Here is a 26,292-nt window from a genome sequence, read left to right on the forward strand (position 1 = left end):
ATGATAAGATTGACCTCAGAACAGTCCAAACCTTGGAAGTTCTGTCCACACGAAAATCCCAATTTTATAAACATTCTTATCTATATACACTTATCTACATATACAGGAGAGCTTCCTCTATTATTTTAAGTTTTCAGTGAGAATCCACAGTTCTTGTCGGCCCCATGGTATCTGTTTCCCTAACCATTGTGTCACAATGATATATCTATATTATCTGGCATCTATTTGGGCAACAAACCTGCTTCTAAAATGGATTATAGACATTCTCCATACTAACAGACATAAGCAAATACAATAATTCCGTCCGGATTTTTTTTCTATCAACTGAGAAAAAAAAGGTTGTCAATTCCACTTATATGCAAAAAAATTTATTCTTCCAAAAACTTCCGTGTAATACAGTAACTTTAAATAACTAATTTCGGACACTAAAGATTTTTATTGGCTAGTTTGGCAGCTATACTAGGATTGTTAATCTGCTCCCCTAAAGCCTCTAATACTTCATTTCTGTAATCATCAAAATCACCCTCCAACTCATTGATTGTTTGATCTTCAATAACATACAGATTACAATTTGTTTCTCGTATTAGCCTTTCATCGTGAGTAACTATCACAACACCACCAGTATACTCATTAATAGCTTCAGCTAACGCATCAATGGATTCAATGTCAAGATTATTCGTTGGTTCATCAAGGATTAATACATCCGGGGAACTGAGACACAACTCAGCTAAGGCAACTCTAGCTTTCTGACCACCGGATAGGTCTTTATTCTTAATAGTGTGGGCGTGCGAGGCGAGGCCAACTGTGCCTAAGGCCTTTCTTCCTTTTTCGTATGGTAGGTCAAAGAGACGCATCAGATATTCTGTGGGAGACTCATCAGCAGTGAGATGCTCTCCTGAATGCTGGCTAAATGTTCCAACCTTTAGACGATGGTTTTTACGTACCTGAAATAGAAAAAAAAGGATCGAATAATCTGTAAAGATTAGATGGGATAGCTGGATAGTCAAGAATCTTTCAAAGATTTACAAGTAAATGGAGTGGAGGTATGAAGCTGAAAAAACCTCCCCAGACCCTTATTTGGGTGTTAGATCCATTTCTGGAAGTTTACTTCCCTTAGAACGTAAAATTAGTGACAAACAATAAAGATCAAGGTCTTATTTTATTGGCTCAACATAAAATCTACGAAAGAAATTGTAGTATTTATGACTAGAATATTAGAGCATAAAAAGACACATTGATCGGTTTTTTCACATTCTACCTAGCTAAGTAAAGGAATTTACCTTGTGTTTCCTTGTTGTCCTTCTGTTAGGGCGTTTCATTTTGTAGAGTGGGTTGAAATAAATGAATATTATTATTACGTTATTTGGATAAACTTTTCTCGGGCAGTTACTAGTGCAGCACTTTTCTACACTAGATTAGTGCAGCACTTTTCGACATTAGATTAGTGCAGCACTGAAATTAAAGGCAATCAAAGCAACATTGAAGAATAAATTCCCGTACGTCAAAAAATATTCCCGTTTTCAAAAAATAATAAATTAGAATTCTTTGTGGAAATGTATGCTAAGTACTCAGTTTTGTGTTGTCTTGACCTTAGATAAAATTATGCAATACATGAGGGAAGCTGCCGCCACTCCTTAAGTATCCACTTTTTTTTTAAATTTCACCGCACTATTGATACTAATTATACTCTCAGTAAAACGCAAGCTAAGATTTGGCAGAAATGGTTGAAATGCTAAAAACAACTTTTAAATATATGAATATCTATCTTTGTTAAATGAAACCAGCCGGACAAATATTTCTATTCGGGGATGCCCACTATTCCTTCTGCCACTTTACAGATAAGCACATGATTATCATGTTTATTTTCACACTGGAAATTTCTGCAACAAGAAGGGAGCTATTACCAACTCGTGCGTCTGTACTGCCCCTTTATTCAAAATAATTTCTTCTAAAAGAAGGAAGGCTAGGGCGTAAATCCCCCACCCACATAGATCTGAAGTATCTTCCATGAAAAGTAGGAAAAAAATTCCCGTTTTCAAAAAATAATAACAGATTGGGTCCCTCTTTATCTAGAAAAAATCATGACACCTTATGATTTTTTAAGAGGGGTCTGAAATGCCAAAATAGTTTTTGAGGAAGTTCAGTTTATATTTTTAGGGGAGGATTAGTTGGAAAATATAGCTTCATGGGCCCCCTCTTCCGCCTTTGTGCAGATAAGCATGTGATATAATATCACAAAAAACAACCACGGGGGCATTGCAATTAACAAAATAATAGAAAAATAATAGATAGATCACATATTATAAACTGACATAGATTTATATAAAAGTTAGCCTATAACCCCCTAAAATTTTCAATGTGCTCCATTTTTATGGCGAAGTTCTCCACCTCCGTCTAACACCATTGTGTACAGAAGTAAAATACTTCTGCAATTGTAGGTGAGTCGTTCTTACCTTAGCACCTATATTCATGAAAAACAATTAGAGTAGCAATTACATTTTTTTTAACAGATTATTTTTAATAAGCCCCTTTGAGCTGAAAATAGTACAACTATCGGCCTATCTCGTGCAGCCACCTTCACCTTTGGCTATAGACAAACTACTTTAAATTAACTACTTAAAATATTAAATGAATAATTTCCTTTTCATTATTGCTAATTTATTGATTTTATATAAATTTTTCAAAATCGTCAAAAAAAAAAAAAAAAAATTCACATGAAGATGGCAAATATAGGTTTTACTCCTAAGTTTAAGAGAAACAAGATTTGACAAGAAAAAAACATATTAATCAGGGTCATTAATTCGTTCTTTTTTGAGCAAAGGATTTTTCGTATGTTTGTTCCCCATCTGTTGACAATTTCAAATCCTTTGAATTAACTACTTAAAATATTAAAAGAATAATTTCCTTTTCATTATTGCAAATTCATTGATTTTATATAAATTTTTCAATACATTAATTGTAAAAAAAAACACATAAAGATAGCAAAAATAGGTTTTACTCCTAAGTTTAATAGAAACGTGATTTGACAAGAGAAAACCATATTAATCAGGGCCATTTTGTTCCATTCTGTGCAACGGATTTTTCGTATGGTTGTTCAGCATCCGTTGACAGCAGGGGTGTGTGTGTCAAAATCTTCAATCCTGTCTCTAGTACGATCTACAATATTTATACTTTAAAAAAAGAGCTTTAAGTGTCCTCGTACTATTTATGGGTAAAAAGAATTATGTTTTGTCTTCTTTTCCCCCAGTTTTAATACTAATTTCAAATAATATAGGTAATAACGATATTTTCTAACAGTACTTTCGAAAACAAAATCCCCAAAATCGGGTTACGGATAATTGCAATTTGGCGTCACTAGACTAGGTAAAATTAACGATGTGTTTTACCCTCTAAATTGAATACATGAGTTTTTGTCCTATTTCGTTTCCCCAATTTGTATGATCTAAGTGCAATTTTAATCTAAGAAAACCCGAAAATAGCGAAACCAAGTTATGAGTAATTGCAGTTGGAAGTTACCAAAATAGGCGGTTTACTGGATGCGTTGAAATACTTTAAGTCGACAGTTGAAACCTTTCATCAATTCAATAACTTATTCAGCGGTAGCCATGCCCCTCCCCCAGGAAACACATTAAAACACATTAAACACAAAAACACATTAAAACAAGAAAATGAGAAATACTCTCATTTGAATTTTAGTAAAAGAAATTTCATGGTGAAACTTGCCCCTTCCCCTCGGTAAACTTCCTGGCAGTACTAATACTCCTATCTCTCCTCCTACCTTGTTCATAGGGCATGGGGAATTGTATAGAAGACAAGCCCGTTTTTAATAATTCGAAGTTTCGGAAAAAACGATTCTTATGCGTCTTCTATTAATATTTTTTGGGGCAAATTTCTGAGGAACAGCAAACACAATGTCCACTTATCATATGTCTTGGCAGGAAATTTTTTGTTCATTAGCAAATACTAAACAATTTCTAAATAGCACATACCAAATACGAATGATGCACCAATATTTTTGTGTTTCCTGGGATTTTCTTTTTAGTATTACTTTTATTTTTCATGCAATCGTCAAGCAATATCTTCCATTTTAAATTGTCTGAACAAATTATTGTGAAAAATACCTAAATCCACAATTTTATTTCAAGGGGAAGGGAAATTTATCAAAAAAAAAAAAATATTTCACCCGAGGGGCGTCTACCAAGAACCTCTCTCCCCCATGTACAAACTTACTTGGAGGCGTAAATCTGACAAAAATAACAGGCTTAGATCTTACCTCTCCTTGCTGAGGAGTTTCTTCACCGATAAGTAATTTTAAAAATGTGGATTTTCCAACACCATTTGGTCCCACAATTGCCACACGTGACTGCATATCAATGCCAAAATCTACGTCCTTGAATAGGGGTTTCGCCGGGTTCCATCCAAATGTGACGTCATGCATTCCTTAGATTCAAAACACACAATTTGTAAATTAGAATCGATTGTAATTTTGGTAGTAGTCTAAATTCAATACAACTAATTCCAAAAAACCAGGTCTTTTATTTTTCATTATTGTTTTTGAAAAAAATATACTGAAGAGAGAAGCTGATAAATAATATCGTAATCGTAATATCTAATTACACTTTCACAGTTAGGTTAAAACACTTATAAAACGTTTTACTTATATGGCTGGAGAAAGTCAAGAGAGGGATGGGTAGTTTTTGTATGGGGGGGGGGGAGTTAGGGAGGGTAAAATAAAGTATTATCAAAATAGGAGAAATAAAATTCCTCTTTATATCACCTGCATACAGGAGCACATTCAAGAGCGTATCGATAATTTTTGTGCGGCGGAGTGGGGGGAGAGGTCATAAAAACTTTACAGAAAGCCTCAAAACTCGTTTATACGCATTTTTTTTACTTTTAATAATCTTGCAAAATTTTGGTGGGATAGGGGAAAAACCCGTAACCCTTCCCTGGATACTGCCTTGGGCACAGTTGACTAATTATTTTAATTTTTCAGATTTATTTCATTCATCTAAGGATTTGAAAAATAATATTGCTATTCAAAAAAATATTAAGTTCTTTTGTATGCTAAAGAAAGCCAAGTAGGATGTGAGGAATGTTGGAGGTACGATACGTTTATTGCGGTATTCTTGCACTAGAATTATCTGTAATGAAATAATTTAAACAAAACTTTCTTTTATGAGGTTATCGTACGTATTGGTCACTATAGTTATCTATGATGATGAATATTTCTGGTTAGATCTCTAATGAGATCATTTTTATTTTGATAACATCTTGCAATTGCAGCAGGAATTAGTAGGGAGAGTTTGTGGGTATCTGGTGTTAGATTGACCAAGAATAAGTTAAAAACTTAAAATGTGATACCAAAAAAATGTGTTAAACCACTGCACGGATTCTCGAGCAGCACCGGGTAGCCGTTTAGTTTTTCGTCAAAAATTTGCAAAACTATATAACAATCTAACAATAAGAATATAACAAACAGTCGGGTTCTACACAAGTATTAATAGCGTTTGAAGTTTCTGTTTTGGCTACCAATACTATCTACTAACTATTTCAGAAAATTTTTCTTCTGTTTTTTTTTCTGCTTCCTTGTCGGAATTTATGGTAAAAACAAGTATATTTACTTGTCACAATCAATAATTCAACAAGAATTTTACCATTTAGAGTAAATAGAGAATATTTTTTCTTGTTAGATTTTCCACTCTTTGAAGCTTTGATTGATAAATTTATTTTAATTGATATAGAATTGACCACAGGTCACATGATTTAAAAATGAAAGTTATGTAGCTAAACCATAGAGCATCGTGAGGTAAAAGAAGCACTAGGAATCACTACACTTGGCGGCCTTGTAGTTCAATACGTTCATTCATCTGAAAGATGGACTGAATGACTGCAAATAATGAGCCAACTGTATTGTTAGTATCCCTCTACCCTAATACAGCTTTGTTTGAAAAAATATATAAATAAAATATATAAATATAAATAAAATATATAAATATAATAATAAATAAATACATAAATATAATATAATAATATAAATAAAATATATAAATAAAATGAAATAAAAACAAGTCATTTCGATGAAAAACTTTTTCAAATATGATTTCCCCCCCCCCACTAAAAGAATAGAGGATTTAACAACGAACTGAATAAAGTTACAGTTACTATTATCATTACTCAAACGATCATGTCAACAAGTGCTAATAAGATGAAAGCGCAAATTCCAACAACAAAGTGGTTAACAACGCTAAAGGTCAGAAAAAGAGGAACTTACCAAGAATAGGGGGTGACAGCTGGGATGTAGCTGGGAAACTAAATTTGACGATGTACTCCCTAGGTTTTTGAAGCAGTTCAGGAGCCTTAGCATCCTCATCATTAGTCTGAAGTTTCGACTTATTCTTTTCTTGCTTCCTTGTAAGTGCTTCTTTCTGTTTTGATTCTGCTTGCTTTTTCGACTTTCCCTGGGCTTTCATTTCTTTTAATTTCTTTTCTTGTTTCTCATATTCTTTTTCTATCTCTTTCCTTTTTTGCACAGCCATTTTCTTAAACATCGAATAATTCCCTTTATAGTAATGCAATTTCTTTTGGTCTAAATGAATGATATCTGTACAGACGTTGTCTAAGAAGGATTGATCGTGAGAAACTATCAGCAATGTTTTTTTCCACGCCTGAAGATAGTTATCAAGCCAAATGACTGCGTTCAGATCTAGGTGGTTTGTGGGTTCATCAAGCATCAGAAGAGTGGGTTCTAAGTATAAGGCTCGTGCGAGCGAAATTCTCATCCGCCAGCCACCAGAGAAGTCTTTTGAAGCTCTGTTTTGCATATCTGGATCAAATCCGAGACCTGCAAGAAGACGACGAGCTTTGGGCTCTGCAGAGTCAGCTCCAATCGCTCTCAATTCACTATATACTTCCTTAAGTCTTTCTGCAATTTTCAAAACATCTTTCCCACGTTTTTCTTGATCCTTCTCAAGTTTTTCTTTCTCAGCCATCAGTTCACAGCGTTTAGTGTCTGCATTTAGGATGACCTCAACAGGTGTTTTTTCATCTGCTACTACTTCCTGTTCACAGAGTAGTACATCAATATGAGGAGGGATTTGGAGTTTTCGCTCAGCAATATGTCGAAGCAATGTTGTCTTACCAGCTCCATTTGGGCCAACAAGACCATACCTTCTTCCTTGTGCAACTGACAATGTAGCATTTACAAAAAGTTCATTACCCCGCGCAGCAATGGAGAAGTTCTCAACCTTTATGTCAACAGCACTTTCAAATGCACTTTGTTTTTTAGCAGATTGTTGTGCTTGAGACAGTGAAAAAGTCTCGTTAAGTGCACTAGAGCCAGCACCTCCCTTTTTAGAAGCTAAACTCATCATTTGATCGTATTCTTGTTGTTTTTTAAATTTCTTTTTATCCTTGTGCGAGAGTTTAGGCAGTTCAGCGTCAACTTTTTTAGGCTCAACTTCTTGAACATCAGAGCCATCGGACTCAAACCCTTCCTCGTCAAATTCTTCAGCAACTGGTGCCTCTTCTACTTGCTTCTCTTTCTTAGAAGCTTAAAAAAAATAAAAAACAGTATATTGGACATCTAAGACAGTATCTGCATTTATTCATAAATTGCCACAATATATTACAAAAGTACCAAAGGGTGTTTATGATGCGTTTTTTTAAACATAGTTGTCCTTAAAGCCTTAATGAAAAAAAAAAGTAAGAACAAATCTAAAAGGGAAAAATCTATTAAAAACAAAAAAGATCAAGTTGAATCACATTTAACCATAGATAACTATTGTTTGAGCTTTTTCTATATCTATTGCTAGAAAAATAATGATTTATTTACTTATAACAATCAAAAGTTGTAACAATCTAACAAGGGAAATAATGAATATTGAAGAAATTTTAGAGTTTAAGTATTGAGAATTTAAACTTTTATAATGAAAAAGCAAAAAAAATCGGACTAACTGCAGTGCCGCTTCTTACAGTTTGTCCTCTAGTTTCTTCAAGTTTGGTCTTAAAGTTTGTGTAAGTTCAAAAAAGTAGCATTTGAAGCGTACGCTTTAGAAGTTAAATGATTAAAACTTAATTAATTGTAACAACCTTTTTAATTGACAAAATAATTTGAGCTCTCACTAAAATAAGGTCTTAGGCAACCAGGCCGGTACTCTTTGGGATCTAAAACTGGGCAGTTTGCTAATTTCGGCACAAAGAGGCATATGAAGTCAGGATAGCAGCTTGTTAATTCTGGTACCGTATGAAATCCATTGAATTGGATTTCAATTCTGAGAATTTCTTAAGTTTCTGGCTCGTGGGGTAGAGCTATTACATAAACAAACATTTGTTCCCATTTTCTTCGATCTATATTGTCCTATGCTTCCCAGGCAAAACGGTCTTAGCAAGAATGATGCCATCTATACCAAATGGATGTAATATCATGACATCTACATTACTCTTATAAGAATCGAAATTAGCAATCAGAAAACACGACTTTACACGCTTTTAAATCTCTTTTGTACCAAAATTTATAAGTTACTACCCTAATTTCAGCTCCATAGCGACCCGACCCAGGTACCGATCAACCCAAGTTAGTTTTACCGAATAATTTGAATCACAATAAAGTGCCGTTTTCTGTGTGCACTAAATATTCATCCTGGCCAACATAGAGCCAAAAAAAAACGGAGAATGTAAACTATGAGATAGCCAATCAATTTTCTCATGGTCGAAAACCCTAAAAGGACAATCATTTTCGGCAAAACTGTCATGAGAAAAGTTTCCCAATTGGCGCGAATTTTGCAACAATAGCCCTTATTCTCAGTCCCAAAGCAAAATTGTCATTTTATAAAACTCAAAACTGGAGCTTTGGGGTATCCCGCCTCAAAATCAAGGAAAATTACACTTTCGCATGGGAAGAATTGAAGTCTTTTTTTTCACAGGGCCATCATACAAAAATGGCCGTAGGAGACGAACAAGGGACTATTATTATTATTATTTATTTCTAGCCCACACTAAACAAAGGTGTAATACCGGGAGTAACACGAAGAAAAACTTATAAAAATACAACGCAAATCAATAATTAAAAATTTAAAAGAAACTAAAACAAAAGAGAAATAAAATAAAAGAAGGGGGGAAAGAAGAAGAGAAAAAAACTCACAACTTGCAGAATCTAATAAGCAGTAGCATACAGAAATATGGACACAAGCTGTTATTATTGTTATCATTATTTGATTCTTTACTCACTCTTTACAATACTAAAAAATGTGGAGTAACCAAAGAGAGAAAAAAAAGAACAAACAAATTAAGGAAAAATAACTTACGACTGAAAAAACTGGTAAAGTGATGGTGCGGAGAAAAACTCATACAAGCGGTATTTGAAAACTTTCTGTGTAGTGCTTCCAGTTTTAGAGTAATATCAGGAACAAGAAATTTGTTAATAATTACCCGGTTTTTAGTCCAAGGTGGAAGAAACAACAAAAATTTACAAAATCTAGAATAATTAATCCGGATTCCTTTTAACTCTTTTTTCTTAAGAAGGGGAGAAATTTCACAGACAAAAAGAATTGAATGGTCACAAAAAAGTGAGTACAGCTATAATCAGGTGCTTTTTTTAAATTACAGGAATAACACCACATTTAAATATCACAAGACCTCGTAAAATTCCACTGTTGAGTGCCGTTCCCAGAATGAAGTGGACAAAATTGTCAATTAAAACGGACAAAATTTACCTAAGCTCTGAATTTTTCATCCTAAGTTCCAATTTCAGTCGTCACTTCCATTACAAAGCTATTTTTACTACTATTTTAAAGGTCCATTGAAACTAAGTAGCTATCAAAGTACTACGGCCCATAAACTATCTATTCTTCGTCTGAAGTTCCAATTTCGGTCTTCACTTTCATCAGATAATTTCTTTTTACTACTAGTTTAAAGGTCCATTGAAACAAAGTAGCTATCAAACTACTATGGACCTACGATACTATGGCCCATAAACTATCTATTCTTTGTCTGAAGTTCCAATTTCGGTCTTCATTTTCATCAGAAAATTTCTTTTTACTACTAGTTTGAAGGTCCATTGAAACTAAGTAGCTTTCAAACTACTATGGACCTACGATACTATGGCCCATAAACTATCTACTCTTCGTATGAAGTTTCAATTTCGGTCTTCACTTTCATCAGAGGATTTCTTTTTACTGCTAGTTTAAAGGTTCATTGAAACAAAGTAGCTATCAAACTACTATGGACCTACGATACTATGGCCCATAAACTATCTATTCTTCGTCTGATGTTTCAATTTCGGTCTTCACTTTCATAAGAGGATTTGTTTTTACTACTAGTTTGAAGGTCCATTGAAACAAAGTAGCTATCAAACTGCTATGGACCTACGATACTATGGCCCATAAACTATCTATTCTTCGTCTGAAGTTCCAATTTCGGTCTTCATTTTCATCAGAAAATTTCTTTTTACTACTAGTTTTAAGGTCCATTGAAACTAAGTAGCTATCAAACTACAATGGACCTACGATACCCTGGCCCATAAACTATCTATTCTTCGTCCGAAGTTTCAATTTCGGTCTTCACTTTCATCAGAGAATTTCTTTTCACTACTAGTTTGAAGGTCCATTGAAACAAAGTAGCTATCAAACTGCTATGGACCTACGATACTATGGCCCATAAACTATCTATTCTTCGTCTGAAGTTTCAATTTCGGTCTTCGCTTTCATCAGAGAATTTCTTTCTACTAATAGTTTAAAGGTCCATTGAAACTTTTCTCTTACTCTTTCTTGCAGCTCTGTTCATTTGCTTTCATTACAAGATTTGAAACTTTCAATCCTGTTTCTTTAAACACAACCCTTTTCCATGAACAAATCAGAATGGAATGGATTTTCCAAAATCCAGAGAGGGTCGTTTTTTTCAACTTTTGTCGATGAAAATATGAAATAAGAAATTTTTCAATGAAGAAAACCCCAAAAAGTGTTCTTTTTTTTCAAAATCTGGATGAGGAAAAACACCTTGGGGGTCAACCCCCACCGCCAATTGAAGCCTCAGCTTAATCAATTCTTCACTTTAGACAATTATACGGGTATTCTCTAAAATGAGAATACAAAAAAAAAACTTGTTTTGCAACTGAATATTAAAAATGTATTTAGTAACAAATTCATTCTAAATCCGTTTAAGGAAATTTTCTATTCCCAAGAACATCATTTTCAGAATAATATTGTCAACAAAATATTTTGAAATTTTTTTTCATCCGAAGATTGGTGCACTAAAATCATTATCTTTTTTCAAGGTGGATTTTAAGGCTCTTTTTTAAGACGAATCTTCTTTTTGAATTCCATCAACTGTTTATTTATTTATATGGACTTGCCTAAACTGGCATTTGAACAGTTCATACATCAGAGCTGCTAAACCCAATTTTTTCAACGGTTAATTTTAAATTTAGAATACACCAACAGACCAGAATATAAAAATGTGAAATTATTTTTAAATGAAAAAAAAAATCAAATTTTTAAGCATACATTGCATCAAGAAAGCATGGATTATAATGGATAAGAGAAAGAGAGGGAGGTCAGGAGATAGAAAAAAAGAAGTCAGGGAGAGAGAGAGAAAGAAAGAACGAAAGAAAGAGAGAGAAGTAGAACTATCCACACTTACTTTTTGTCTTTGCTGCAGCTCTTTTAGCATTTTTACTTGATTTTCCTTTGGCAGATTTGACCGGTTCTACAGCCTTTTTTTCTTCAGTAGGGATATCTACTTCCATCATTTCAGGCTCCTACAAAATACACATTGCTAACTATAATATAATATATACGATGATATAACTATAATATATAATATAATTACATATAATATAACTATAATATATAATATAATTATATATAATATACGAATATATAACATAACCATAATATACGATATTTTGTGATAAAAAAAAAATAAGAAGAGAGCAGAGTATGCTTCTGTTCCCCTATATTTCTACCTCCCAGGTTAAAAAAAAAAGATTTTTCCGACAGATTTTTATTTACGGATTTTAAGCTTACCAATATACTTGAAAAATTAAATTATCCCAATTCTATTTTATCATCTCATAAAGCTAAATTCTGTGACAGAAGTTCTTAATTTAAGTTGACTTATTACTCAACATTATTTTTAATAATTGTACTCAAAGGAAGATATACACGTCGAACCTAGACCAAAAGACAGAAACACTCCAAAAATCAAAATTGCCCATAATTAATGACTTACCCAGTCTCTAGTACCGAGAGATACCGCAAATCATTTGCGCCCTTATTTTCCTTGGAATTTTAATAATATCCCTTTAGGAAGCATACAGAGTGCGTTCGAGTATACCGTGATTACTTATCCATTAAGCCTGATTACTTATCTTAAGCGTTGCACGAGATATACAACGTCAGAAGTTGGGAGGTCAACTACTTGAAACGGTCTGGATTAATTATCGGATACGTTAAACCTGTTAAGCCCGAAAAATACAATTTGAGTTAGACGTTATAAGTAAACAAAAAATTTACTCTTTCAAAATAGAATAAATAGAAAATGTGGCACACCTTCTGTGATCAGTGAATAAGTTATTTACAGCTTAGTACACGAGATGGATGTTGTTATTGACCTTATTGTCCAGCATTTCAGTTAACAAGTTGCTGGCTAAGTATTTGTTGTTATCTTTTGCAGATTATATCCGAGCAAGTTCATTTTAAGCGGATAAGGGATGCTCGAACGCACTAATGGTGATTCCGTACTACCCAAAGAGCTTACCTACTACGTAAGAAATGTTTTGTCATTTTGTCCAGATTGGATGCTGAGAAATCTGTATAATACATTCAATCTAAGATAAACTTTTCATTTTTCCTTTCATAACAATAAGCTTCAAAAATCCAACTAAATGTCGAAAACTTTTACACTATCTCAGGTTTTTTTTCAATGACCCCTATGAATTCAGCCACGCCTGAAGACCGTTGTTCAATCCAACCTGTCTCAGGGCCTTCTTTCTTAACAAGTGGCAACCCTCAATGTAAATGTAGCTAAAAAACTGACAATGCTTTGCACTGTTGCTCTGGCTAGATGTGGTTATATTCAGTGAATTTCTTAGAAATAGTTCAAATAAATTCTCATCTGAAAGTAAGTACACCTCTTTACAATTATTACTTCTTCGCTTTCATATTTACTATGTTAACCTTAGTATCTGATGTTTTTTTCTTTAAAATTTATGCGTGGTCAGGTTTATATTCTGAATTCTTCCTATAGAAATTCACCTCTGACTACCGTCTTACTTACTAGAACTAGTTCCAGGACATGAACATTCCAGCTCTCCCTGGGGCTATAAACTGGCAGACGGTTGGTACCATACTGCTTGGTCTTCCGTGTACAGTGCAGTAACCTACAATCATTATTTATCCTCGCCTCACCCGTGGCACCGAGAGAGTTTAACACCTATTTAGTGAAAACACTACCCTGAGAAATTAAATAAAGCCAGGTTAAGCAGCGTTTTTGTATAGTGCATCCATGTCATATGACAGCTTCAAAAATCTGTGATAAACAAAATTTTCTCTCTTTGCCTAGACCAGGGGTCTCCAAACTTTCCAGCCTTAGGGCCATACTGATTACTCCAGTAAGTTCCAAGGGACGAAACCATATTATCATTGTTGCCGGTGGTAAAAAGTGAAATAGTCCACTGATGAAAAAAAGTCTGAGTGTTTGTGGGTGTTTAAGTTTAAGACGCCTTTGTAACAGTATTTTAATTTGAATTGTTGCTTTTGTATGTGATTTAGTAGTATGGAAAAGAAGCAAAAAATTGATAGTGAATGCAGAAAATTCAAAGAACAGTGGAACATTCAGTATTTCGTAATTGAGTCCAGTAACAAGGTGCTATGTTTGATTTGCAATGAAATAATAGCCGTTCTCAAGGAATATAACACTAAATGTCATTGTGAAACAAAACATTTTCAAAATTACTCAAAATGTACAGGAAGTTTGCAGACTGAAAAATTTAAAGCTATGAAGTGCAGATTCAAATTGCAGCAATCTTCATTTATAAAACTCAAAACTGAACAAGAGGCAGCAACTCGTGCCAGCTTTTGTTTGGCTCTTGAAATTGCAAAATTTGGAAAACCATTCACCAATGGAGAAATGATCAAAGAATGCATAATTGCAGTAGCCAAAGAAATGTGCCCCGAAAAACTAAATTTATAAAAAAACTGTCAGTATGTCAGCAAACACTGTGGCGCAAAGGGTAGAAAACATCGCTGAAAATAGGACCGTTCTTTTACTTATCTTTGTACTAAGATCTTACACCTTTTGACAAAGAACGCTTAAAAGTGAAATCTTAGCACTAAGATCTTACATTTTATAGCGTTCTTTTGCAAACGTTATGGCAGAAAGATGGCGTCTTTCATACTTTTTGCTAACATCAGTAAGCTGTAAGATCTTAGAACAAAGATGAGTTAAAAGAATGGAAACTTTTGCAGAAAGATGTGAGATCTTAGATGTAAGATCTTAGTGCAAAAGAACGGGCCTAATATATCCTCTCAACTGTTCAACAAAAATGAACACGTTGAGTGGTTTTCTTTCTCCTTGGATGAGTCAACAGATGTATCAGATACTGCTCATGTGTTGATTTACATTCGAGGAGTAGATAAAAGCTATGAAGTGCATGAAGAGCTTATGTAGTATTTATGGCACAACTACTGGTACAGATATTTTAAAGGAGTTGAAATGACCAATAAACTTTTTCAGCTTAGCGCATTAGTTGTTTTCAGCTTAGCGCGAGATAACACAAAAAGAAGTGTCAGAAAATATGGGAAATATATAATTTGGGCTATATATGTGCACATAAGGGGGGGGGGGTAAAGTATTTGGAATTGGGGGGGAGTAGTTTGAAGTCAGAAAACATTTTTTCTAGGTATGGCCATTACAGAAGAATAGCGAGGTATCTGGAAATTGTGATAACTCAAAAAAAAAAAAAAAAAAAAAAAAAAAAAAAAAAAAAAAAAATCCCAGTGTAAAGTAGATGTAATGTTTCATTTAAGTGTTGTCATTTAAGTCTTTTTTCAAGTGTTAAGTGTGTTTTTTTTTTCAGTGACCGTTTTTCCAAGCATTAAGTACTATTATTAAGTTAAAGTATTTTTTCATTTAAGTGTTTTATGATGATCGCTGATCAAAGTTTATGTTATTTGTGCCTTTCATTTACGTTATTTTGCTATGTTCATGGCCGTATATTTGGCTTTAAAATACATTTCTCTATCTACCTATCTAATATGCAGAATACTTGTACCAAACACATTTTGCATGCAGACCCGCTATACTTCCAAATAGGGATAAAATCCTTTTAATAGACAGTGATGATGATAACAGTGACAGAAATTCACAAAAATACCAGGTATTTCGGTCACATTTGCCATGACCGTCATCAGTAGTAAAACTCTGACGGTCACTGCATATGTGACCGAAATACCTGGTATTTTTGTGAAGTTCTATCACTGTTATCATCATCACTATCTATTAAAAGGATTTTATCCCTATTTGAACATTTATTAATCGTCATGGAAAGGCAGTGTGGGCTCCGAAATTATCTACCCGCTATACTTTACCCCCCCCCCCCTAATATGCAAATCTATAGCGCAAATATATTTCTAAAGCAGCGAAGAAACTAACGTAAAAACGGGTGTGTTCTCGAATTTTAAACAGCGTAAACTTGAGTATGTGGTGCATAATACACAAGTACCAAAATACATCCCCCCTACTTAAATAAAAAAATAAAACTCAAACAAAATTCTCAAATTTGGAAAGCCTTACTTTCCACGGGGGGGGGGGGATTTTCCACGGGGATGTATTTTCCGCAGGGGTATTTTCCGTGGGGGTATTCGTCGGGGCGGGGGGGGGGGGGGTAAACGCCTAGAACCAACAATGTTATGAGTAGTTAGCCCATGACCATATCAATGTAGATGCCATATTAATAATTATTCAACATAAAATTAGAATATTTCAGCAAACTAAATTTAATTTGCTATAAAAAAAATATGTTCTCTGAAAGGAGTTTCAAGTATGCTAGCTCTACGCGGGCCGGACAAAATTTGTCCGCGGGCCGGATGTGGCCCTCTGGCCGTAGTTTGAAGACCCTTGGCCTAGACAATAAATTAAGCAAGAAATACGGGTTTAATTTAAACAAAGTAGTAACAAAGAATAAAAAACAAACAACATTAATTAATAAAAAAAATCCCAGAATTTTCTCGTAGTTCCATAAAAAATTACGGAATTTGTTTTATGAATATGTTGTTTATTTTTTATTCTTTGTCACTGCTTTGTTTATATTAAACCCATTTTCCTCGCTTAATTCTTCGGAAATGGAAAAGTAGTGTGGTCCAAGAAATTATTCATTCTTTTCCCAAGATGAATACTAATGATTCCAGGGACACAAATTTGGCTACAGTGAAAGGCATGATGTGAATGAGGCTACCAAATAATAGCCTCAAAAACCTGTGACAAATACAATTTTCCTCTCTTCCCTAGATAAATAGTAACAATTCCAGAGTCACAAGTTGGCTGCATTAATTCAAAAGACGTCATTTTATATAAACTATATCTCACCAATTGGCAATTGGCAAAACAGATCACCAATTGGCAATTGGCAAAACAGATCACCAATTGGCAAAACAGATCAATCAAATAGCTGTTACGTTTTCGTTGTGGATTAACTTTTATTAATTATCCTAAGAAGCAAGATTTAACTTTTTAAGTTTTAAACCTTCGAGATACGAGGAAACCAAATTTCGGCATTTCTCATGCTATAATTAACTTCTTTTTTTTGCAAGTGAGGAAAAGCAAAACACTTAACTACTTGCATTTTTCCAAAATGTCTAAAATATATTGACAACTTCAAAATATATTGAAAACCATCGTTGTGTTTTCTAATAACTGGGCACCCTTGCTGAAATTTTTCCAGTGACAATCAGGATAGGATTTCTAACATATAATCTGGATGGTGACAATTGACATTCCATTGACTATCTAGATCAAAGACCTGATATCACTAGACTCTAAATGTTGGTGACACTACAGTATGTTAAAATTTGAGAGACAATGAGGGGGGATAAAGGCAATTGCCTTTACCTAGATTTGAAAAATAAATACTTTTTCTATCTTCATGAAAAATTCAAAAAAATTGACCCCTTCATTAAATCTTCGTGAATTGGCGCCAAAACTACATAGCCTGAATTCTAATAATGCAAGGTATTTGACACAGAAGCCCAGCAATGACGATTTGCCATTACCACACTTAGGGTTTGTATCTGCTCCAGGAGCAATTTCCCAGCTTTTTAACAATTAACAGAGTAGCCAGAAATCATCTCAAACGTGATACGGTGATAGAATCAACCGATTGACCTTGCTTAGTCTACAGTCGGGAACACCCCACTGCCTTTCCACCATAAAAATGAAGACATCTTCTTCTTCTTCACCAAGACCACTTGCATACTAATCACTGGACCACATGAATCAGAAAAAAAAAATAACCATAAACATTATTTTACAAAACGTCGTCTTCGGCAACATAAACATAGAGTAACTCATTAATTAATATGACAATTATTCACATTTTATTTATCATTTTAATTATTAATGTTATTGATTTCTGTGTTGAACTTGAAGTGGCATTAGCTTCTTTGGCATTTTAAGCTTTCAGTAGGCGCATAGCCCCCTCCCTTTTTTCCAGATGGTCTCCTTACCCATGTTTAACAAATACGTACCTGTAGATCTTCTCCATTAGCAATCTTTTCAGGTAAATCTTTCTTTTCTTCTCCATTACCATTCTTTTTTCTTACTGTAATTTGATAGTTGTCCCCATCTTTCTTGCCTAAAATGAGGGAGCATCACAAAAACTCACTAATAATACAGAAGGGGGGGGGGAGAAAGAATCCCATAGCGCCCCTCCCACTCTTCGTTCCGAATCTTAAGAGTTTTTTTCTATTTTTTTACCATTTCTAGCTTCCAAGTAATTTATCTATTATATGCGATTTTCTCTTAAAATCGATGTCTCATTCCTTTCAAGACAAATTTCTATGTACACCCAAAAGAAGGTAAAAACCTAAACTTATCCTTTTAGATAAAAATAAAAAAAATGACAGGCATAGCAAAGTTGGCATCGGTTCAGATCTTTACGCAATTAGAAGGCACACAATTCAGAATTTTTTGGCCTAGGTTCACCCCAGCAGCCTTTTTGTTTGAATCAGACGCTTTTCCATCACGTTACGTTTCATCCATTATTTTTACAAATAGTTACAACTGTTACGTTTTTTTCTATTTAGTTTAAATTAAATGTCTATATCTTATATTGGGGCGCATATGCTGAATTTGTATTTTTTATTTCTCTCTCACTTTAATTAAGCAGTATTTTAGAGAAGATTCAGTTGCTCTTAGAAATAAATATAAAACCTAAAATTATTTTCACTTTTTTACCTAAATTATTTTATTTCTTTGTTCATTATTCATTCCTTTTTTTTCAAAATGGAAAAAATAATTTTATTTCAATATTAAATTGGTTATTATCAGACCTTTGCTGCTATAATTCATAAACTAATACCAAAACTACGTCCCCAACACAAACAAACTTAGAGGTAGTATAAAATAAATTTTAGCCTCTTTGTAACCAGGGAATGAGTCCTTCATCGGGACTATTAGCTGACAGTGCCTCAAATTATGAAAATAATAAGCTCTTTCTATTTAAAACACAAAGGGTGTCCTTGAAGCTGCACGCTATAGAAATTTTGTATAAGGGATTTCAGAAGCCACAAATCATAACAAGTTATGCAACACCATCTAATAATACACATATTATTGAAGATTTTTTAATGGAAACTGAAAAGGGGTTCTGTAGCCCTTTCATGGAAGCATGCAGGATGGTTCAAATTCCATAGCTTAGAAGGTATTAAATATTTTGTTTTTACAAGCAAAACTATTATATTTTGTCTAAAAACTGTTCCAAAAAAGCTCCTGTCAAAAATGAAAAGCACTTCAAAGGTTACACTATACAAAATAGGCTTGGTTTTATAAAATACAGGCTTATATAGGCTCTTATTATAAACGCTATGTATTACATTACATACTACAGGCTTAAATATTATACAAAATAGGTTTATTTTTACTGCCTTTCAAATACTTGTGACTTCTATCGTGGTCATCGACGCCCCTGTCCCTAAGAGCACACTGGGGTATATTTTGTCAGACTATATTTTTAATTGTCCCCAGAGGCAAAAAAAGACTATGAAAATAAAATTTTGCTTTTTTAGATATTTATGTTAGACGTTTAGCTAGAGCACAACCTAGATTCTTTGACAAGAAAGTCCTTGATCACAGAACCATACCTTTCTCAGCAGCAATCTTTAGCTCTTCTCTGATTTCCTCTTCCTTTTCATTAGGAGCACCAAATTCTTCTAAAGCCTCAATCGGATCATATACATCATCATCATCAGACGATTCTTTTTTCATCTTCTTTTTAGACTTCTTCCCAGTAGGCCTTTCAGGCAGCTTAGGGGGTTCAATCACTTTTACGTGTTCTTCTTCAGCTTCATGATCAGAAACCTTTTCTTCCTTTTTCTCTTTCTTCTTTGGTTTCTTTTTCTTACTTATGGCTGCTGAAATATGCACATAAAATCTAAAAGACTGTTTTTCTTGGCATAAGTAGACACAGGTTTTACCTGATTTATCAAGACTTTAAAACAAAAACATTTTAATGTTATAATTTTTTATTTTTTTACGAGGATAGTAGATTTAAGGGGGGCGGGGTCTTTAGATTAATTTTGATTACCATCCCCCCTTCTTATAAGCAGGTGTACATTCACACAAACAGATGTAGCCAAAGAAACAAGTAAATCTGACAAATATATTCATCAGACTTGATGACAGTTTTGTCACCAATATCGTTTAGTGTGTCGGACAGGTAAGTCTTAGATTTCATAAATATTTATTTTTAAGACGAAATTGGCGCAATTTTTGACGAGTCTCTCCATTTCCTTAACATCGTCAACAATTGCAACTTTATCTGAATAAATTTTACAGATTATGGCAAATAATAACAAGACAACTGTTTATTCATCAAAGAAAGACTGAGTTTTAAAGTTCTGTACATGAGATGTATCCCTGTCACGTTAGTTAGCAATTAAAGTTGTATAGCCCTTGATAATGGTGAGTAGGGTAAAACAGGGGCTAATAGGAATTAATCTACTTGACGGAAAAGGACGTCACCTACAAGTTTGTGTTTATCTTAAATTGGCAAGATATATTAAAAACTAAAGCTTACTAGAAGAGATAATGGGCCTGTTTTTTTTTTAATCCATCTGCTTACAGAAAATTTGTAAGAAAAATGAGGATTCTGATCTTACTTCTCAGGTCGTTCTTTTAGAGAATCTAAGTATTCTGATCAGTGATCTAAGGACTTTGATGAGAATATAATGAAAGTTCTATGTTCAATGACCTGTTGGCTAGAAAAATTTGAATTTAAAGACTTTTGACCAACATTAATAAGCTCTAAGATCTTAGCACTTTGATGATGCAAAAAACGAAACGCTGAGTAAAACAATGGAAGATTTAAGAATTAAACGGAATAAAAACTATTACTACTACTACTACTACTAAAAAGTCGCTAATACTAACTACTCAAGATTTTCATTTAGGACAAATATTTTAAACATAAAATATTTTAGCACACACCAGTTTTTTTCAACAACACAATGAGATTATTTGTAATCTCTCTGTGTTGATTATCTACCACAAAAAAGAAGAAAAACTCAAAGAACATATTAGTTAATTTCGTTTGCTTGTACTTTTTTTTCTAATTAATTAAAAACAAAACTTATTTTAAAAAGATTTTTGGCAGTAAACTTTTCACTTGAATAAATTTCAATGACCAGATAGCAATATACAATATATGCTAAACTTTATTATTTAATTATTTCCTAAGAATAAATAAGTATCTATATCTTAGATTGTGGTGCATATGCTGAATTTGTATTTTTTTTTTTTCCTCTTTGATTGCTCAGTATTATAGTGAAGACTCAGTTCCTCTTATAAATAAATACAAAACCTAAAATTATTCTCATTTTTTAAACTAAATTATTATTATTTCTTTGTTCATTATTCACTTCTTATTTTTACAAACAGGAAAAAACAGTTTTGTTTCAATAATCGGTTATTGTCAGACCTTTGCCGCTATGATGTATAAACTAATACCAAAACTACGACCCCAACACAAACAAACTTAGGGGTAGTATACACAAATGTTGGCCCCTTTGTTAACCAGGGAAGGAGTCCTTCATCGGGACCATTAGCTGACAATGCCTCAAGTTATGAAAATAATAAGCTCTTTCTATTTAAAACACAAAGGGTGTCCTTGAAGCTGCACGCCATAGAAATTATGCATAAGGGATTTCAGAAGCCACAAATCATAACAATTTATATTGCAACACCATCTAAAAATACACATTTTATTGAAAATATTTTAATAGAAACTAAAAGGGGTTCTGTAGCCCTTTCATGGAAGCATGTAGGATGGTTCAAATTCCATAGCTTAGAAGGTATCAAATATTCTGTTTCTACAAGCAAAACTAGTATATTTTGTCTAAAAACTGTCCCAAAAAAGCTCCTGTCAAAAATGAAAAGCACTTCAAAGGTTACACTATACAAAATAGGTTTGGTTTTATAAAATACAGGCTTATATAAGCTCTTATTATAAACGCTATGTATTAAATTACATACCACAGGCTTAAATATTATACAAAATAGGTTTATTTTTACTTCCTTTCAAATACTTATGACTTCTATCGTGGTCATCGACACCCCTTCCCCTAATATCGCACTTGGGTATATTTTGTCAGACTATATTTTTAATTGTCGCCAGAGGCAAAAAAAGACTATGAAAATAAAATTTTGTTTTTTTTTTAGATATTTATGTTAGACGTTTAGCTAGAGCACAACCTAGATTCTTTGACAAGAAAGCACTTGGTCACAGAACCATACCTTTCTCAGCAGCAATCTTCGGCTCTTCTCTGATTTCCTCTTCCTTTTCATTAGGAGCACCAAATTCTTCTAAAGCCTCAATCGGATCATATACATCATCGTCACCAGACGATTCTTTTTTCATCTTCTTTTTAGACTTCTTCCCAGTAGGCCTTTCAGGCAGCTTAGGGGGTTCAATCACTTTTACGTGTTCTTCTTCAGCTTCATGATCAGAAACCTTTTCTTCCTTTTTCTCTTTCTTCTTTGGTTTCTTTTTCTTACTTATGGCTGCTGAAAAATGCACATAAAATCTAAAAGACTGTTTTTCTTGGCATAAGTAGACACAGGTTTTACAGGATCAAACAAGACACACAAAAAAACATTTTAAGGTTATAACTTAAAAATTTCTCCAGGGATAGTAAGTTTAGAGGGGTGGGGGGGGGGGTGGAGGTCTTTGGGATAATTTTGATCACCGTCCCTCTCCTTATAAGAAGGTATTCATTTAGAGAAAAACAGATGTAGCTATAGAGACAATTAAATCTGATAAATATATTCATCAGAGACTTGATGACAGTTTTGCCACCAATATTATTTAGTGTTTCAGACAGGTAAGTCTTAGACTTCATAAATATTGAAGCTACGCTTTTGTGTTCATTCTCAAATTGATAAGATATATTAAAAGCTAAAACTTAGAAGAAGAGATAATAGGCCTGTTTTTTTTCTAATTAATCTGCTCACAGAAAATTTCTAAGAAAAATGAGGATTCTGATCGAACTTCTCAGGTCGTTCTTTCAGAGAATCAAAGTATTCTGACCAGCAAAGGACTTTGATGAGGATATCATGAAAGTCTTATGTTCTATGACCTGTTGACTAGAAAAATTCGAATTTAATGACTTTTGACCAACATTAGTTAGCTCTAAGATCTTAGCACTTTGATGATGCAAAAAACGAAATGCTGAGCAAAACAGCGGAAGATTTGAGAAGTAAGATTTTAACAGCAAAAACTACTACTACTAACAATTCACTACTGCTAACTACTCAAGATTTTCATTTAGTACATCAAGATGCAAAAAAGCAACTGTAAACTCTGGCAAAAGAAGATTTGTCCTCTTGAAAACAACAATGTAGGAAAGGAAACACTTGCTTCTCTCTAACAAAAAAAAAAAAAAAAAAAAAATTACTACACTAAAAAAAATGGTTACTTGTAGATGCAGAAATAAAAAAAAAATGATTATTTTTTTCCCTTTACATAGTTACAAAAAATGGAACAAATTTGCCATTTTTAACTATATTTGTTTGTACTTAATTTTAATTAGATAAAGACATTTATTTCAAAAATTTGCTATCACAAGCCCCAAACGGCTGAATTCCTATTCCAGGGCTAATAAATAAAAACAGGACAAAAGGAAACATAAATAGGAACTTAAACTAAAACGCTGGCAAAAGAATGTTAAAACATAAATTTGCCTGAATGATAATCCATCCGTTAGACATTATTTAAACTGAGACTGGTCATAACATGTCAGAAAGATAAGAACACGTAGAACTCAATGAACCAAAAAAATAAATGAATATAAGTATAAAAATAAGTTAAAAGGGACATTTAAAAAGGAAGGAAAAAAAAACCAACAAATGAACAAATACAAAACACGGCCAGCCCCTTTATCAAGTAATAAGAAAAGGGAAACTAGCAGGATGTATTATTTATTTTTCCTGTCATGTACGGGACAAAGATTTTTTCATATCTGGAGGTACAACAGGGTACAAGGTAGGAACAGGCTTGGGAGAGCCCCGAGGAGGGCAAAATCTGGACGGGGAGTGGCTTTGGGGAAAATGTGCTCTATACAAAAGTTTTTCATTGCATTTTTTAAATGAAGGCACAAAATACCTTTGCTGCATTGAGGCCCTTCTAATCTAGATTTTTTAGAAGGGGAAAGTATTGAACTAAACAGTTTTATAATCAATAAATGATAGTTTAAAATAAAAGAATAAGCTTACTTCCGAAAACTCCAGATTGGATCCAGACAAGCTTTTACCTTTACTTGAAATCCAAATTTTAACATATTAAAATTAAGCTTTTTGAATGTTCCAAGCTCTACAGGATAATACTGCAGTATGAGTGGTGATAGTGGGCTCATATATATTTCCAACCAAACCCATGCTAAAGCCCTAGTTTGCTCTCTTATTGGTAGGGGCGTAGGGAAGGAGGCGGAGGCAATTGTGAATTTTGTAAAAATACATTTTTTTTGTATTTCCATTACAAATACCCTTTTTTAGTATTTTCATTGAAACAAATCAAAAAGACAACAAAATTGCCTCCTTATATTCCCAAAATACTTTTGCCCCCCCCCCCCACCACTAGATCTCGAAAAATACATTTTGCCCCCTGCTCCTCTACATTTTCGAAAATTGACGCATCTGCTAACAGAATTAAAAAATGGCTGAACTTGACTTGATCTAGCTGCCAAAGAAAAATTATTTGTTTTGTTATGAGTTTCCCATTATATTTGGTTTGTGCATATATTAAAAAGTATTTTATTTACCTTCAGATTCATTTTCCTCTCTTTCTGCTAATTCAATCTTTTTCAGCTGCTGAGAGAGTAAATCAGCTTCATCTTCTGACTCAAATCCAGTGTCTACAGCCTTCCCTTTGCCTTTTTTTGTTCTGCTTTTTTTAGCAGCACTTTCTTTAGATATGGGAATTTCAGTCTCAAGATCAGCTGCTTTCCCCTTGACTCTACCTCCCTTCTTCATAGAGGGTATTTCTTCTTTGTCACTACCTAAGTTTGTTTCTTCATCTGTGTCATCTTTATTCCCTTTCTTCTTTTGATCTACTGCTTTTACATTTTTCTTTCCTTTTGTTTTCTTACTACTTTCTTCTTCTGAATCTATTTCTATATCACTGAATTCCTTCTTTCCTTTCTTTTTGCTTTCTATAGCTTTTGCATTTTTCTTTTCTTTGTTATTTTCTTCTTCGGAATCTGCTTCACTGTCACTATATGCCTTGGCTGCTTTCTTTTTAGTTACTGTTGGTTTTGCTTTTTTCTTCTCTTTACCTTTAGAAGGGACTTCATCTCTGTCTGAATCATTAATTAAATTATCAACTGGTTTCTTTTTTTGTGGATTATGCTGTTCCTCAGCCTTTTCTTGATTAGGTTTAGCCTTGCCCTTTTTGCCTTTAACAGTGGGCTCATTCAGTATTTTTTTATCCTCTTTATCACTTTCTGGCCAATCATCCATCTGCTTTTTACCTTTTTTTGGCCCCATTGTCTGAAACACAGAAAAAATTCTTGAACAAAAATTCAACAGATAAAAAAAACCTTTCACTTAGGAAAAGGAAGGGGGTTAAAATACCTGTAGACATAGACTAGAACTTTAAAAATGAGTTATTTAGGCTCCAGTACCTGGATTCAAGCATTTTACTAATTATATATGCCTATAAATCCTCTGAATGCACATAGAAGTAGTCATTCTTTTATTCCTCTATGAAAAGGTCTTCTTATATATCTGAAATTGCCTCCAGGAGATATTCTGAATAGCATAAAAACTGTGGAAACAATTTGTAAACCTAGAAACAACTAAACCCATCTACTTCATGAGAATTAAAACCTAGAAATTAAAACCAATATTTATGAGTCATGCAGATAGAAATGTATTTAGGAGGGTTGGTGGGTGAAAACAATTCTCTAAATATAAATTTTTTTGGAAATAAAAAGAAATTATAGGAGAACTAAAGACGAATCATGATATCCGTGTGTACCACAAAGTTCACTGCATATAAGCATGAATCTAATTGCATGTTATTCCCTATACAAAAGCCCAACAACTTCCATTCTAACAAGGGTGTTTGTAGAATTTTGTCCATAGGGAGAGGGGTCCAAGCATTTTTTCAAAGAGAGGGGATAATGTTTGAAAAAGTAGTATATTTCTCCCTAAAGTAAAAAAAAGGTTTTCAAAATTTATATATTTTTGGTCTTCCAGGGGAAGGGGAGTTAGAGCGCCCCCTTCCTTCCTCTATTATAATCGTTGTATACAAATAGCTTCTGTAATAATTTGCAGCTTTGCCTGTTCTAGCAAAATAAAAAGCTAAACGTGATAGGTATCTTCAAGCAGAAAATGAGAGTAATACAACTTTAGAAAGTGGAGTAATGAAAAAAGGGGAGTAGTGAAATTTTAGGAAGTGGGTAGCCCATAACTATATTTTGATGCTGCAAAACTATTTCTAAATTAATGTAACATCCCATGTGCAGTTTTTATTACAATCACTGTAAAAGATAATTTAATAGAATACATGAAATATAAACATTG

At 33.5% G+C, this 26,292-nt stretch overlaps 1 protein-coding gene across 4 annotated transcripts in view; it reads right to left on the minus strand.

Annotated features, from left to right (window-relative positions):
- Positions 1–358: 358 nt before the first annotated feature.
- LOC148939903 (ATP-binding cassette sub-family F member 1-like) overlaps positions 359–26,292 on the minus strand; it is a 57,522-nt gene continuing 31,588 nt past the window's right edge. For 2 of the 4 annotated variants that reach the window (XM_089106258.1, XM_089106259.1), the window contains exons 2-9: positions 24,528–25,254; positions 22,006–22,275; positions 19,356–19,625; positions 17,742–17,848; positions 11,638–11,755; positions 6,275–7,552; positions 4,274–4,440; positions 359–944 (exon numbers count right to left, since the gene is read on the minus strand). In XM_089106258.1, the coding sequence (XP_088962384.1) occupies positions 426–944; positions 4,274–4,440; positions 6,275–7,552; positions 11,638–11,755; positions 17,742–17,848; positions 19,356–19,625; positions 22,006–22,275; positions 24,528–25,251 (3,453 nt within the window). In that variant the 5' untranslated portion in view covers positions 25,252–25,254 and the 3' untranslated portion in view covers positions 359–425. The remainder of the gene's footprint in view (positions 945–4,273; positions 4,441–6,274; positions 7,553–11,637; positions 11,756–17,741; positions 17,849–19,355; positions 19,626–22,005; positions 22,276–24,527; positions 25,255–26,292) is intronic. The other 2 variants (XM_089106261.1, XM_089106260.1) reach the window with 2 other exon arrangements.

Source organism: Artemia sp. Qi Xiang Cuo, chromosome 20 (genome assembly GCF_049724085.1).
Source record: "Artemia sp. Qi Xiang Cuo chromosome 20, ASM4972408v1, whole genome shotgun sequence".
Lineage (NCBI taxonomy): Eukaryota > Metazoa > Arthropoda > Branchiopoda > Anostraca > Artemiidae > Artemia > Artemia sp. Qi Xiang Cuo.